This window comes from Bos taurus, chromosome 23, assembly GCF_002263795.3.
Source record: "Bos taurus isolate L1 Dominette 01449 registration number 42190680 breed Hereford chromosome 23, ARS-UCD2.0, whole genome shotgun sequence".
Taxonomy (NCBI): domain Eukaryota; kingdom Metazoa; phylum Chordata; class Mammalia; order Artiodactyla; family Bovidae; genus Bos; species Bos taurus.
This window is the reverse complement of record NC_037350.1, coordinates 37,335,691-37,353,110: the sequence shown is the minus strand read 5'-3', so window position 1 is coordinate 37,353,110 and position 17,420 is coordinate 37,335,691. Positions and strand designations below refer to the sequence as shown.

At 38.7% G+C, this 17,420-nt stretch overlaps 1 protein-coding gene across 6 annotated transcripts in view; it reads left to right on the top strand.

The window, feature by feature from the left end:
* The window catches only part of CDKAL1 (CDK5 regulatory subunit associated protein 1 like 1), a 739,806-nt gene that overhangs the window by 119,307 nt on the left and 603,079 nt on the right, over nt 1–17,420 (top strand). For all 6 annotated transcript variants that reach the window (XM_059880369.1, NM_001192691.1, XM_059880368.1 and 3 more), the window contains one exon: nt 9,905–9,989. In XM_059880369.1, coding sequence (XP_059736352.1) covers nt 9,905–9,989 — 85 coding nt within the window. The remainder of the gene's footprint in view (nt 1–9,904; nt 9,990–17,420) is intronic.

The window sequence follows — 17,420 nt, the reverse complement described above, 5'->3', positions numbered from 1 at the left end:
CATCTGTGAATTTAAGTCTTTTAAGGCTCCTCGCACTGTTTGCGGCTGTTCCTGTGTGCAGTTGACAGTGGAGTGGCTCTCTGAGGCGCGTCTCACCGTGAGTAGCTGATGTGAGCCACGCCCATCTCTTCTGTAACGTCACCTTTATGCAGAAGGCTGCAGGGGGATGGGAAGACGGGCTGCTTTGAGAGTCAGCCTGTGCTTTCCAGTGATGCTCCTCTACTCAGTAGTAAGCTTTTCTTTACTTGCCAGTTTCCCACTGATTATGGAAGGCCAAGAGCTGACGTGTTCATGGTCTTGAAAAGTTTGGAAATAGCCTAACAGCTCCTTTTGAAGCCTGTTTATTTGCCTTCTTAGAAATAGTATCATGAGGCAATCTCACGGTCATGGAATGCTGCTTTATTTTGTTTTTAGGTATTGGCTGTGTTATTTTTGATCAGGAGGCAAAGAGCCACTAATGAGGCATTCTGATTTCCTTAAGTTTACAGTTTTGGAGTCAGTTTGTCTGGATTTCTAATCCTGCCCCCACTGTCGTACTCTGATTTTAGGCGTTACTTTTCCTTTCTATCCTTTAGAGTCCTCCTCTGTAAAACCGGAGTAAAAGTTGAACCCACCTCAATTTGGAGGATTAGATGGATAAAAAGAAAAGGAAAATGACATGCTTGGCTCATTGCTGGGTGCATAATATGTACTCAGTAGTGTTAGCTATTATCATTATTGCTAATCAGATTTTTATTACTTTGGATTTGGAAGCGATTTATCTTGTGTACATAAAGAAATAGTTTGGAAACTAAATGCATTTCTATTAAAATAAATAATAGTTTGTTTCTCTGTCCTCATACTCAAAGTGGGTGGTGTGTCAATGGCCATCATTTTCTTGGTTCAGTGAATACAAAAGCTTTTGGCAGTGGGGAGAAAAGTCCCAGAAAATGTTTATCAGATCGCTGTTTCCATGATGGATCACAGCAGGAGCACAGTTTATGTTCTTACCTTAAAAATAAAAGAATACTATTGATTCTGAGCTCTACAGAAAAAGGAAATTAAAAATGATTTTTTAAAGGCTTGATTAGTATTTTTAGTTTAAATGCTTTTAGAAATTCAAACAATGCATATGGATATAAATTAAATATTAACATGTCCCTTCTCAGGGTTAAACTTCATAAAATTATAAAAGTAATATCCATGCAAGTTTAAACAAAGAAGAGAGGGAGAGACTATAAAAGGTGCACATAGACTATATTGGAGGCCAGCTGAGCCTTCATCTTATTTCCAAGGGTAAACACCTCAAGCACTTTCATATTTATGCTTCAAGAAATTTTGTTTTTACTTAGAATTTCCTCTTTTCTCCTTTTCCTTTTTTAAACACAGAGGAAGTACAAGATCTACTCTTTACCTTGCTTTCACTGATGATATAACAAAGATTATTATAAATAAGCACTTATAGATATATCTTGCTTTTTTAACAGCTAAATGGCTTTGTAGCTGCAGTTCCATTATTTATTTAATGTCTCCTTATAAAAATTATGTAAGCTTTCTGAGTTCTTGGTTTTTTCAATCTTCCATGTGAACTTTAAAGTTTGTTTGTATGTACATATATACACATACATGTATATGTGTGTGTTTGTATATAAATGTGTGTGTGCTGCAAGTATCCTACAAACATGTGTAGGAGAGATTCTAGGGCAAGTTTAACTGTCTGATAGCTATTCCCACGTTGTATTCCGAAGAGCTTCATCAGTAGAGGCTCCATCGATAGAGTAGAGCTTGACACTTCCTCATTCCTTTGCTATCACTAGGTAGTTCTATACTTTTTAATATTTTTCAATTTGGTATGAGAACAAAGGATCTTATTTTGTTTTGCATGAAAAAAATTCAGTGAGAACAATGTACGTTGGGATACAGTTTTAATAGAGCCAAAATCTAAATGTAAAACCCTGAGTGTATTAAAATATGAGTGAATTCCTTAGTAATCTGGGAGTAGAGGAAGCTTTCTAATTATGACTCAGAATCTGGAAGCAATAAGAGAAATATTTGATAGATTAGCCAATGCAAGCTGTTATATGTAGAATAGATAAACAGCAAAGTCCTACTGTGTAGCTCAGGGAACTATATTTAATATCCTGTGATAAATCATAATAAAAATATGAAAAACAATATATATATATGTATAACTGAGTCATTTTACTTTATAGTAGAAATTAACACTGTAAATCAACTATACCTCAATAAAATTAAAAGAAGAGTTTGATAAATTTGATATCCTGAAATATAAAAAGCATGTTCAGTTCAGTTCAGTTGCTCAGTCGTGTCCGACTCTGCGACCCCATGAATCGCAGCACTCCAGGCCTCCCTGTCCATCACCAACTCCTGGAGTTCACTCAAACTCAAGTCCATCGAGTCAGTGATGCCATCCAGCCATCTCATCCTCTGTCGTCCCCTTCTCCTCCTGCCGCCAATCCCTCCCAGCATCAGAGTCTTTTCCAATGAGTCAACTCTTCACGTGAGGAGGCCAAAGTACTGGAGTTTCAGCTTTAGCATCATTCCTTCCAAAGAAATCCCAGGGCTGATCTCCTTCAGAATGGACTGGTTGGATCTCCTTGCAGTCCAAGGGACTCTCAAGAGTCTTCTCCAACACCACAGTTCAAAAGCATCAATTCTTTGGTGCTCAGCCTTCTTCACAGTCCAACTCTCACATCCATACATGACCACAGGAAAAACCATAGCCTTGACTAGATGGACCTTTTTTGGCAAGGTAATGTCTCTGCTTTTGAATATGCTATCTAGGTTGGACATAACTTTCCTTCCAAGGAGTAAGCGTCTTTTAATTTCATGGCTGCAGTCACCATCTGCAGTGATTTTGGAGCCCGGAAAAATAAAGTCTGACACTGTTTCCACTGTTTCCCCATCTATTTCCCATGAAGTGATGGGACCAGATGCCATGATCTTCATTTTCTGAATGTTGAGCTTTAAGCCTACTTTTTCACTCTCCACTTTCACTTTCATCAAGAGGCTTTTGAGTTCCTCTTCACTTTCTGCCATAAGGGTGGTGTCATCTGCATATCTGAGGTTGTTGATATTTCTCCTGGCAATCTTGATTCTAGCTTGTGTTTCTTCCAGCCCAGCGTTTCTCATGATGTTTTCTGCATATAAGTTAAACAAGCAGGGTGATAATATACAGTCTTGACGTACCCCTTTTCCTATTTGGAACCAGTCTGTTGTTCCATGTCCAGTTCTAACTGTTGCTTCCTGACCTGCATACAGATTTCTCAAGAGGCAGGTCAGGTAGTCTGGTATTCCCATCTCTTTCAGAATTTTCCACAGTTTATTGTGATCCACACAGTCAAAGGCTTTGGCATAGGAGAAAATATTGTAACTTCTATCACAGACAAAAGATTAACATCCTCTTTGTGTGTCTATTTGTATGTATGAATAAATTAAAACATGAGATTAAAATGACTATTTAGCCTAGTAAAAAAATGGGCAAAAGATCTGAACAGACAGAAAATGGGGGTGGGGGTGGGGAATGACTCTGCAAATGATCCTTAAACACGTGAAAAGATGCTCAACTCATTCTTCATAAGAGAAGTGCACATATTCAAATCCTACTGCTGCTAAGTCACTTCAGTCATGTTTGACTCTGTGCGACCCCATAGACAGCAGCCCACCAGGCTCCCCCATCCCTGGGATTCTCCAGGCAAGAACACTGGAGTGGGTTGCCATTTCCTTCTCCAGTGCATGAAAGTGAAAAGTGAAAGTGAAGTTGCTCAATCGTGTCCGACTCTTAGCGACCCCATGGACTGCAGCCTACCAGGCTCCTCCGTCTAGGGGATTTTCCAGGCAAGAGTACTGGAGTGGGTTGCCATTGCCTTCTCCCAAATCCTACTGGCTTCCTATTTCTCACTCAGTGGCAAAAGTACAGAGGTTTGATAGCACACTCCATGGGCAATGCTGTGGATAAGTAGGTAATCTCATGCATTGCTCATGGGAGTGCGAAGCTAAGTACCCCTTACAGACGGGAATTTATCCTTTGACTGAACAGCCCCACTTTCTTGGAATGAACCCTACTTCATTCCAAAGGTAATATGGGAAAAATACAAAATGATACACGCACAGTGCTATTCATTACAACACCACTTGTAATAACGAAGGGCTGTGAATAATCACGTCTTGGGCTCTGGATTCCATCTGGCCAGCCTCAAGCAGGTAGCTTTTCACATCAGTCCTTATATCCCAGCTCTGGCATTGGCAATATTTAGCTTATGTATAGATGATTTTCAGCTGCAGATCAGGGGTTAACAAGTGTTAGAGAACAAGTTGAGGGTAGGTAGAATTCAGTCCTTTGGCTTCTCAGAGTCTGTGCCTCCAGTCTTGGTGTCTTCTCCCTGCCTTTCCCTTTCTTGGTCCGTTCTTGCTCTAATTCTGCTTCTCTTGGGACTGGAGAATCTGCCATGGATTAAGGCAAGACCATGAGGTGTTAACCTTCTCTTGAAGTGAAGTGAAGTTGCTCAGTCGTGTCCGACCCTGCTACCCCATGGGCTGTAGCCCACCAGGCTCCTCGGTCCATGGGGTTCCCCAGGCAAGAATACTGGAGTGGGTTGCCATTTCCTTCTCCAGGGGATCTTCCCACCCAGGGACCGAACCCGGGTCCCCTGCATTGTAGGCAGATGCCCTACTGTCTGAGCTACCAGGGAAGCCCCATTAGGATGGTAATAAAAAGAATGGAAAGGCAGGACAAATATAAATGACACCAGAAGATAATAACTTAAAAATCATTGGTGTCAAGAGGTTTCGAGTTTGAGCTCCAGATCTAATGAAGACGTTAATCCAGTAACCAAATTGCCTACCAGCAGTAGGATGTTTGAACATTTGTTTTGTTATGGGTGATGAGGTTCTGGACACTGCAGGTGTTCTGTTATTTCCTAATTGTTCTAGAATGGTGCTGCTCTAAGGTAGATGTACCAAATACTAGCTTATTTCTTCCATTTCAAATGCATGTCACCCTGCCTCCTATAGTAATGTTTGAAGTTGGGATGTATCTTAAAACTTAAAAAAACTGAATATAGTGTTCAGTATAATAGCTCTTGAAGAGCTATTACAAAGTTGACTGTGTTCCTTATGGTTGATGGCATCTTAAAGCCCAGAAAATGGGTTCATAAGGGGACAGAACATGTGGAATCAACATTTCTTAATGGCAAATAGCCATATATAATTTTTCTCCTCACTCGCCTTTTGTAATGAATGTTTCTGTGTTATTTAAAAACCTTAGAAAAAGGCCTTTGCTGAGTGTGTGTGGGTTGGCACAGAGCAAGCAAATACTCAAAACTGAGAGAGGAAAATGATAAAGGGTGGAGGATCATCTTAATTTTTTAGTAACAATACAGATATATTTCTTTGAACTCTCAGCATTTAGTACAGTGGATGACTCCTTTTAAAAATACTCTCTGCGTGGAATTCTGTGACGCCATGGGCCCTAGTTTCTATCCTCTTATTGGCTGTTTCTTTTCGATGGCCTTTTCTCATCTCCACTTCTCCATCCGACCCTGAAGCACCAGTGTTCTGTCTTCTACTTTTCTCTCCTTCCCCCTCTATATTCTCTCCTTAGGTGAGTGCATCCATTCCTATGAATTCAGTTATTTTTTGGAGTTTCTGCTCCCGTTTGTGTCTCCAGCCTGGAAGACTCCTGAAATCAAATGACTGATCAGTATTTCTAGTTAAATGTTTAATCGGAATCTCGAATACAACATGGCCACAACAAAACTTTGGATTCTCTGTTCCCCAAATCATGTCTTTCTACCCTTCTTCATCTCAGTAAATGGCACCACAGGCAACTGATACTCAGGCCAGAATCTTTGCCATGTGCTTAAGGATCCTTTTTGATTCCTTCTTGCACAATATATACCTACTCTATCAGTTTTTTTTTATTCTACTTCCGAAATATGCCTTTCTTTACTTCTCTGATTCATGTCATTGCTCTGACCCCAGTCCAGGTTGCCATCACCTTTCGCTTATTCTTAGACCATTGCATTGCATCAGCTTCCAACTGGTTTTCTTGCATTTACTTTTTTCTCTCACTTGTTTTTACTTTTACCCTATCTACAGACTTTTCTTCACAGTGATTGCAGAATGGGATTACTGAGGTAGAAATTAGTTTATATGTTTGAAATCCAATGGTGACTTCCCCTTACTCTTAAATGTAAAGCTCTCACATATTAAAAAGCAGAGACATTACTTTGCTGACAAAGGTCCATCTAGTCAAAGCTATGTGTTTTCCAGTAGTCATGTATGGATGTGAGAGTTGGACTATAAAGAAAAGCTGAGTGCTGAAGAATTTATGCTCTTGAACTGTGGTGTTGGAGAAGATTCTCCAGAGTCCCTTGGACTGCAAGGAAATCCAACCAGTCCATCCTAAAGGAAATCTGTCCTGAATATTCATTGGCAGGACCGATGCTGAAGCTGAGACTCCAGTACTTTGGCCACCTGATGTGAAGAACTGACACATTGGAAAAGACCCTGATGCTGGGAAAGACTGAAGGCAGGAGAAGGGGATGACAGAGGACAAGATGGTTGGATGGCATCACTGACTTGATAGACATGAATTTGAGCAAGCTCTAGGAGTTGGTGATGGACAGGGAAGCCTGGTGCACTGCAGTCTATGTGGTCACAAAGAGTCGTCAGACACGACAGAGCAACTGAACTGAACTGAAAGCTCTTAACTTGCCAACATCATCTGATTCCTGCCTGCTTCTCAGACCTTTCTCTCCCTATGTGCAGTCATGCTGATCATCTCTGTTACTGGAACATGACAGGCTTGGGCCTTTTTCATGGCCTTTGCACTTGTGGTATTTTCCTCTTGGAGTGCTCTCTCTTCTGATCTTTGCCTGGCAGATTCCTTCCCATTATGTCAGTCTCAACTCACATTTAAACTTCTGAGGGAGACTTACTTTGACCAGCAACCCCACAGTTATTGTCTGTTCATTACCCTCTTTAATCATCTTAATATCATTGACCAGCGCCTGAAATTACCTTGTTCATTTCTGTTCTTTTGTTTTGATCAGATTTTCTCTTTAAGACTGTAAACTCCTTGAGGCTGAAATCTCTTTTCACAGCCACATCCCCAGCACTTAGGACACAGCCTGACACATAGTACAACCTCATTGCATTTTGATTGTTGGTTGGTTTATACTTCTGAGTAGAACAATCTTTTTGACTTCTAAGTAGAATGATCTTTTTGCCAATATTAAATACATTAGCTCAAAACTAAGTTCAAAAGTAACTGGATAAGAAACTCATGTGTTCATTGGAGAAAGGACATTGTCTTTTTGGAGATGGTTACCAAAAAGTTTGTCCTCTTTGGTGGCTCAGATAGTAAAGAATCTTCCTGCAATGCAGGAGATCCAGGTTCAGTCCCTGGGTGGGGAACAACCCCTGGAGAATGGCAACCCACTGCGGTATCCTTGCCTGGAGAATTCCATGAACAGAGGAGCCTGGTGGGCTATAGTCCATGGAGTTGCAAAGAGTCGGGCACAACTGAGCAACTAACACACACACACCAAAAAAGTTAGATACCTTTGTGGGCATATTGGTATATTCACAGGATTCCTATTGATCATGAGTCCTGGATCACCAAGCATAGTATTCACTTTATTTTGAAAGGCAGTACATTTCAACATTGGCAAAATTCCAGACAAAGTAGAATAATGTGCCTTATTTATTAATGGAGTTCTCCTTGAGAAGGCTTTTGTTAAAGTACGGGGAAAGTGGTCTGACGACTTGAAGGTGACCGGAGAAAAGAATGTGGCAGGATATAGAGTTGTCATCTGCCACATATGGTTCTGTCTCTTGACTTTTGTTTGTTTGAAGTAAGTCCGTAGTCTCTACATTCTTCATCAATAGCTAACAGACACCGATGATTTTTTCTTATGTGCATAATACATAGCTCATAGTATTGCTTTGTCTTTCAAGATTCAACATTCATTCAGTAAATAGTAGATACTCACTGAGTACCTATGTACGAGGCATTGTAATAAGTGCTGGGGATCTGGCTGTGAGTAAGGTAAAATCTCGGTCCTAAATATTTGTTGAATAAATTGGTGAGCTTCTTGAAGCTTATTTCAGAGGATTGGTGTGGCCTTCAGAGCTTTAGGAAATTGGTAGAAGGCATCTAACAAGCCATATGCATGTGGTCCCACACATATCCCTCTGGCATCTTTTTTATTCCTGCTTGTGCACTGTTTTGTTTTCCATGGTTATTTGAATGTCTGTTCTGTACCCATCACTGTGTTAGGCCCTGGACATTCAGATAACAGCAGAAAAAAAATATTGTCTTCAATATCTCTTTAATAGTAATATAGACAGACTGGGAAAATGTATTATTTTAATGTAGAATTGTAAAGTACGAGGATAGTCTCAACACAGTCTACTATGGGAGTGCAGAGAGGAGGCATCGAACCAACATCAAGGGGAAACTGAAGGGTGAATAGGAGTTAGCCAAGTGGGTAGGCAGATGAAAGGGGATGAGCTATTCCTGTGAAGCAAATCAAGTGTGCTCCTCAGATTGACTAGGGCAAACTTGAGGAATTTGCTTTGGTGTGGCTGGAAGGATAAAGAATATAGAGAGAAATGAATATTGAAGTTAAGGAGGTGGAGATTTTTGAATACCACCTGGAATTCACTGGAAGATTGAAAAGGTAATCTGATCAGATTGCTACAAGAAGATTGTCTTTTAGGTAGCATTTCTGGGGATAATTTGGGAGGAACTAGAAAAGGTAGGTGAATACTCGTCATCTCTGAGTTTGAGCAGGCAGCATAATCAGATCGATGTTTTACGGACAGCCCCTCTGGGTTCTGGGTGGGAAGATAGACTCTGGGGTGCGGGTGAGGCGTGTGAATGGAAGGAGTAAGACAAGTTAGAGGGAATCTTAGTATTAGCTGATGGATAGTAATGAGGAGCTTTTCTTTTCAGATAGTTGTGTATCTTGCCTCTTTGTAAAAAGAAATTTACCATTTTTATAAAAGATGCTGGGGAAGAAGGTTTTGCTAAGTTTTACTGGAAGCTTGGACATGCTCATCCTCCCTTTCCTGTTATGTCCTCACTGGAAGTTCCGTTCCCAGGTAGAGAACGTACACACAGACATCAAGTGTCCTTGGTTCTGCATTTCTTTTGACCTTTGCTTCTGTTCTTAATGAAATACCAGTGAAGGTGCTGCAGTTTTCAATTTTGGTTTTCCTTTCATCGTGGTAATCCTATTTTACTGTTTAAGTCCTTTTAGGCAGTAAGGTTGTTGGAATAGCATCAAGCACTTCAGGCATTTATAAATTCATTTCAGTAAACATGAGTTTAGGTGATTTGTTGCATAGCTAGTGAGTTTATTATTGTATATAACAGTATCTAATCGAATTAGCGAGAGGAATAAAAGGCTCACTTTGATGTAAATCATTAACTTTTTCAAAGAGGAGAAACCATATTTTTAGTAACATCTTAAGCTGAAGAATATTCAGTGTATAATACATGTGCTTCAATAATGTTAATACACAGTCCCCAGAGAGGCAATTAATTTCATATTCAGAGGTAAGATTAGGCCAGTTTCACTTTATCTTTTGGACGTTATTAAATACTTGCAGGTATTGACAATGCAGGAAGAAAATGCTTATCCTCTTTATATTTTAAATGAGAAAATAAGAGCACAGGTTATATATTTTTAATATTTATTTCTCACCAATGTTTCCATATTGAAGCAGCTGCATGTTGTATTGTAATGGCCCATTGACTTGACTCATCCACTAGCTCTTCCCCCCAACCCTCTACCCCCCCACACTCCCAATGCCATTTGAGTAAGCACTTGGATGTTTTTGGCTGATTAAATGTGATACTTACTTTCCTGTTTCATATTTCTGTTTTTAATAGAAAATGCATCAGATGCAGACTTATGGCTCCTGAATAGTTGTACTGTAAAAAATCCAGCTGAAGACCACTTTAGAAACTCAATTAAGTAAGTGAAAGCTGATTTTTTTTTTTCTTTCTTCATCTTTTCTAAGTGTTGTAAGAATTTCTGGAAAATAGCTTTTAAAAGATTACTAACATTACAAATACTCAGAATGTTATCAATAAAAGTATGAGTTGGACTTTTATAATTATACTGTTTTGATTTTATCTGATAAAGAGCAAAACTTGAATGTAGACTTTTCTAATAGATGTTTGAGTATATATAAAGGTGGCTAATAGGTGTTTTGAGTATCTGTTAAGTATTAATAACATAGTTTTCTCAGGGAATCCAGTCCCTACTTTTTGAAACTGCCCAAAGCAGTCCTTACCTCTTCGCTCTTGCCTGCCTGTTAGTGCTGTTCTAAGTGCTAATAATGCCTGGCCATCAAGGAAATTGCAGTTTACTGGGGGAGGGGGCATGTAATCCATGGTTATTGAATCGTTCTTCAACTTACAGTGAAAGAAATATTCTTTTTTTCACATCTCTGAATCTTATTCCACCCACCTTCTTAGAACCTTCATTCTATAAATTTATATTCTCATTCACCTCTATTTTCAACCTCTCCAACCCCATTGGTGCCTTTGCATTGACCTATAAACACTCTCAGGTCTACTCAGCCCCATGCACCCCTTTTAGCTATCATCTTGTTTTTCTTCTTGCCTTTCCTGAGAAACTTAAGATTCTTCATTTCCTGAGTTCACTCTCAAATTCAGTCCCCACCACATTGGTTTTATTGTGAAATATGTCATACATAAATGAGTTTATGAAACATGTACAGTTTAAATAAGGGTAACAAATGTAACACTTATGCATCCACCATCCAGCCTAAGAAATAAGGTGTTACTAAGACCTTAGGTAACTGCTCCGTGTCCCTCTTTCAGTCATATCCTCAAGATGTAATCTTTATCCTGACTTGTGTGAGTCATCCCCTTCCTTTTATTTATCATCTGCTAAATATGTCTGTAAACAATGTGTTTAATTAGTTTTTCCCTGTTTTAAGCTTTGTTTATTGGACTTACACTGTTTGTGTTCTGAACTTGCTTCTTTTCTCTACCATTTTGCTTTTAGATTTATCCATGTTGATGGATGTAAAATAACTCTGGCCATTTGTAGTATCTTACTGAGTGAATTTGTCATAATTTCTTCATTTTATTATTGAAAGAGTTTTGAGTTTTCCCTATGTTTTGCTTTTATGAGCATTGGTGCTCTGAATATTTTGAACATTTTCCAGTGCAGCCGTGCGAAAGTTATTTTAGGATATGTACCTGGGAATTGAATTATTGGGTCACAGGTGTGTGCATATTCAAACTTTTAGGTGATGCTGAACTTTTTCCCTGACGGATATACTGAACCTCATTCCCACCAGTCATGGATGTGTGTGGTTGTTCTCCATTCTAGCTAATACTTGATATGGTCAGGGTTGTAAATTTCTGCCAATCTGGTGGTGGAGATGGTATTTCAATGTGGTCTTAATTTGTTTCTATGATTACTAGTGATGTTGAGGATCTTTTTGTATGTTTGCCATTTGAATTTTGTGTGTGTGTGTACGTGTGTGAAATGCTTTTAAAGTATTTTTTTCTGATACTTGTCTTTTTATTTGTGGGAATACATTCAGTGCATTCTGTGTACTAACCCTTATGTATTGCATCTGTTGCTCCTATCAGCTGTGGCTTATCTTTCACTTTCTTTAACAGTATCTCAAGCTGAAGAGAAATTCTGGCTTAAAATTTTCTGTCTTTGCCTTTGGGTCTGTGCTTGCATTCTTTAAAATGTCTTTCCCCTACTCTAAAGATGTTCTGTGTATTTTCTTCTAAAAATTTTGTGGTTTTTAATTCTTAAATTCATTTTATAATTCATGTGGAACTGATTTTTTTTTTTCTCTTGGTATGGTACCAGGAAGGGGGTCCCATTTTATTTTATTTTTTTGCATAAACACCAGCTTTTCCAGTATCATTTATTATTTTTTTTAAAAAGCCTGCCCTCTCTCCTTTTATTTATTTATTACCCGCTTTGTCATAGGCTCATTGTCCATAGATATTTGTGTCTGTCCCTTGGTACAGTGTTCAGTTTAATGGATTTATTTCTTTGTGTTGGTGCTTATTCTACATAGTCGTAATTAGTATAGATTTATATTAGGCCTAAACGTTTGATAGCTCTAGTGCCTTTTTGTTCTTCAATTTGAAGGAAGCCATGTTTTAGTTTTGAAAATGTGAAGTTACAGCTAAATATTATAATAAAGTAATGGATAATATTTGATCTTTATCAAGTGTCTTTTGTATGGCAGGCACTGTTCAAGGTGCTTTACAGCAATTGGATATTATCTAATTTAATTCTTACAGTCTTCCAATGAATTGTAGTTTTCACTTTTATTTCTGTTTTACGGAGGAAGCAGCATCTGTTTTGCAGATGAAGTTCTCTAAAGCCCTTGAGTTCATAAATGGTGGAGGTGGGATATTAGCATAGGCAGTCTCACTACAGTCTGTGAGTTGTTAAATTTAATTCTATGCTTTCCAGGTAAAGACATCAGGTAAGCAGTTGTAGATTTGGGGCAGATTATCAGACAACACTTGAGATACAGCTTTTGTATTTCCATAGAAGTGACCTTTGAATGTGATGGTGTTCTCAACTCAGTAACTATGGAATGAGCAGAGAAGACTTGCTATCTGAACAATGGTGGGAAGCTTAGGAGGGTGGCGGTGATGTGGGAAGGAACTAAGGAGTTAGGGCTGTGGTTAGGACCAGAAGAAGGTAGAGTTAAAACAAGAGCAGAGCATGAAATTTGCTAGGTGCTGCTTGTTTTCAAAGAATGCTTTTTATTCTGTGAGATGTCTGTCATGTTCCACATGATCTACTTTTTTCTGCACGGGAAAGGCATAAGATAAAAAGATATTTTAGTGCTACTGATAGCCTCTAAACTCAGAACTCAGAGAACTAAGTTTCTGTGATTATCAATGTTATAATGTAATGAATGGATACACTTCTAGACTGTTTGTACAAGTTTACTTAAAAAGTCAAATATAACTCGTGTCAGTGGGTTTTCTTATATAAACTGTTGTGAAAGTGGTTCAAGATAATGATACGGTGTTTGATTAAGTGAGGTAATCACTTAAGATGTGTTTGTCATTTTAATACTACAAAGCTAGTGGTAGTCAGCGCAGGTTCCTTTAATGCACTGTTCCCCTTGATTGAGAGAAAATTTAAAAACAGTATTAAAGGTGATTAAGTATTTTTTTTTAATGGCTTTGAAGGCTTTTGATAATCACAACTAGCTCTTGTTAACGTAACACCTAAGCTAACGTTGGGTTTGTTTCCAGAATAAATATAATCCTGTAGAAGGCACATTAACAATTAACATTGAGAAAACATCCAATTCAAGTGACATTTATATATGTAAAGACTTTCAGTGAAAGATTACCTACTCTTGTCAAGCATTTCACTTTATTTAAATGTTTTCCCCTCTTTCATCACTGTCTCCTAACAAAGCAAAACAAAGATAAATAGTTCAGAAACTTTATTATACCTTCAGTCACGCTACATGTTTGTCTTCCGTCCGGCTCTGGCTCCATCCTTTCCCTTCAGCCTGCTCACTAGATGCATTGTTTTCTTCTCATGATAGTGAGGCAATGTTTAAATGCAAGGAGAGCACTATCGGGGCTTCCCTGGTGGCTCAGATGGTAAAAAATCCACCTGCAATGTGGGAGACCTCAGTTTTATCCCTGGGTGGGGAAGATCCCCTGGGAGAGGGAATGGTTACCCACTCTAGTACTCTTGCCTGGAGATGCCCGTGGAGAGGGGAGCCTGGTGGGCTATAGTCCATGGGGCTGCAAAGAGTCGGCCACTACTGAGCGACTCAGTGCAGCACAGCGCCTGGTAGGGTGTTGCATTTCTCCTTGTTCAGCTGCACCTAATCCCTTATGCTCGAACTCACCCTTTATTGAATGGGTGGGGGGCTATATTTCTCTAGTCTGAAGGCACCACGAATGATGATTGCTTCACTTTGCCACTTATGTCTGGGTGTTTGTCATCATTTCTGATCATCTGCTTTTGTTTCGCTCCCAGTGTAATCTTGATATTTAAGAGTAGTTTGTCTGTTATCAAATCATTTTATCTCTTGAGCTACCCGACAGTAGACCCTCTTGTTTTCACAGAAGAAAAGAAAGAAAACTGTGAGAGCTTTACTATCTTTTATGTGATTAATGCAGTCTTGATTAAGATCTTAGAACTGCAAATATGTGACAAGGCAGCCATGGCCTTTTTCTTTTCTCTTGGTGGTGGTGGTCAAAAGTATTAGGTTTGCAGCATCACAGTATAAAAAATATTGGGAGTATTATTTAACCTTTGTTGCAGAGCATATTGGCATAAAATTATTTGGAAAATTTGATTTTATATACTGGTGCTGATAATAAATCATGTGTCCTTAAGTAATTTCTTAACCTAGTCAAAATAACATAGTTGGGATGAAAATGCATGTCTGTTCATCTGTAGGCTCTACGGCTCAATACTTTCTACTAGTTGATCTAATCACTAAGGTTTTGCAGTGTTTGTATTATTGATACTCAGATTGATAAAAGAGTAGGAGTTTTAAGTAGTAAAAAGAGTTAAGAATGATTTTTTTGTCTGCCTTTTGAACTCTGAAATCTTAAATGCTGTTTTTGCCTTTACTAATTTTGAAAAAATCGCTAATGAGCCCCATGTTTTGTGATGGCAGGCTGTTTCATGCATACTCTTTCCTCTTGAGCCCTTGCCAGTTGCCCTGTCCTTGTTTTTATCCAGTATACCAATTTGATTTAGACAATATGGCCTTTAACTTGAGGGGCTCTTGAGTAAACGAAAAAGATCAAAAGTTTAAAAAAAAAATAGAATTTCCTCTTAATGAGAGTATCAAATAAGAAAACTCCTTTGGTTCATGCTTTATAGAAATGTGGGATCTTTTCCATGCCACCTAAAGGAGGTCATTCAGAGGCTGGTGAAAATAAACACGTCTTGTGTGTTCTATATAAATGACAGAAAGAATAGCCAGCTTGCTTTGATCATGGACTGTCAACCTCTGTTTGACCTTGTGCGTTATTAACCCAAATGGGCACTGTGGTTTAGCCATACTGATAGTAGATAGACAAGTCACGAGTTCTTTGAACCACCTTTGCCTGAAGAAATAAATGGTAACGCTAAAGGGATGGTTTAGATATCTAAGTGAAATTACTGGAAAGAACCATGGAAATATAAGGAGAAATGGACCAAGATGAAAGTATTGAGACAGAGGGTAACCTGCTTTGTATGATATCTTCAGTTTAAAGGAAAGTTCTTTTTAGAAACAGCATCTTGTTGATCAAACAAATTATTGGAACTTCATTCCTATTCTGAAAATATTTTTGGCTTTATGTGGATGTAGTGAACTTCCTTATCGTAAGTTAAAGTTGGGGGACACATCAGAATATTATTTCAACTTGAATTTGTAAAATAAATTGCCTTCAAAAAAGCTGACTTATTAAGAACAGAAATGCTTTCGTTTTCAATTAGTACTTACACAGTTTAAAGAAAGAAAAAAAAAACTGGTTCTATTTTAACTAGATTTGTTAGTAATCAGGCAGTCTTTTTTTAACTAAAAAAATTGGCATTGGGAGATAAAAATACTAGCTTTTAGTTTGGCCGTTTGCAAGAAACAGGTTAGATAACACTGTTTTGTTAAACTTACTTTTTTTTTTTTTTTTTAATGCTGTAGGCTGTGGATTTTTTCTTTAAACGTTTAATTTTGGCTTTTCTGATTGTATGAAGTGACTTTAGTTCAGTATCAGTTTTATGTTATTGTTTCAAGTGTCAGCCACAGAAAGTGAATCATTGTTTGCTTGTACGACTCACAGTCTCATGGTTCCAGCTCTCCTTTCCCGCCTTAAAGGTTTCCCTCAATATGGAGTGTTAGTTCAAAATATTGTACTGTTTGACCTAATATGTATTGTTGCTCAAGTTTTGTCTAATGTGACTGTTTTTCTCAAAGCAGTGCTATTTTTAACATGAGCTTACATTTCTTCCTACTATTTCTCATCTACTTCTACTGTTGAGATACTATCTGTGTGCTGATGACTCCCAAATTTCTGTTCCTGACCCTGGTCTCCCCTTCCAAGAACCAAGCTTGTATGTCCAGCTCCTTTCTGGACTTCTTCCTTTAGATGCCCCGTTGACACTTTAAATCATTGTGTCAGAACCTCTCCAGTATCTGCCTCACCTTTTCTCCAGCAGCGTTCCTATTCCCTGTCTTGTTGGGTTACAAGTCACTGATCAGAGAGTCTGGGAGTTTTCTTTGACTCCTTCTTTCCCTTCCCAATATTCCCTATCCTTTAGAATTGATTCTCCTTCTGAAATGCCCTTCTCTTCCTCCCTTCAACTTCTTTCTTCTCTTTGCTTTTGCCCAGGGCTATTAGTGTTTATTGTGCTTCTTGGAATTTGCAGTGAACCAGTATGTTCTCATGTTTCATCAAATTGCCACGAACTGGACACATTAAATTTAATCTTTTCTCTCCATCCCTGTTGCTAATGTCTTAGTAACGGTCCTCCGTGTTTCCTGCTCTTAATATTACAGCAGAAGTTGAGCCTGTTCTCAGCTTTAATTATGTTCCAGCTCATGCTTTCCTGTCCTTCACACTCTGTAACGGTTCCTTCTCAGCTACAGAATAAAGGTAGAATTTCTTGGTTTAACAAGGTATTTAAAAATAATCTGTGTGGAGAAAAGGGAACCCTCTTACACTGTTGGTGGGAATGCAAACTAGTACAGCCACTATGGAGAACAGTATGGAAATTCCTTAAAAAACTGGAAACAGAACTGCCATATGACCCAGTGATCCCATTGCTGGGCATACACACCAAGGAAACCAGAATTGAGACACGTGTACCCCAATGTTCATCGCAGCACTGTTTATAGTAGCCAGGACATGGAAGCAACCTAGATGCCCATCAGCAGATGAATGGATAAGAAAGCTGTGGTACATGGAGTATTACACAATGGAGTATTACTCAGCCATTAAAAAGAATACATTTGAATCAGTTCTAATGAAGTGGATGAAACTGGAGCCTATTATACAAAGTGAAGTAAGCCAGAAAGAAAAACACCAATATAGTATACTAACACATATATATGGAATTTAGAAAGATGGTAACGATAACCCTGTATGCGAGACAGCAAAAGAAACACAGATGTATTGAACAGTCTTTTGGACTCTGTGGGAGAGGGAGAGGGTGGGATGGTTTGGGAGAATGGCATTGAAACATGTATATTATCATATGTGAAACAAATTGCCAGTCCAGATTCAATGCAAGGTGCTCGGGGCTGACCCAGAGGGATGGGATGAAGAGGGAGGTGGGAGGGGGGTTCAGGATGGGGAACACATGTGCACCCGTGGCGGTTTCATGACAATGTATGGCAAAACCAATACAATATTGTAAAGT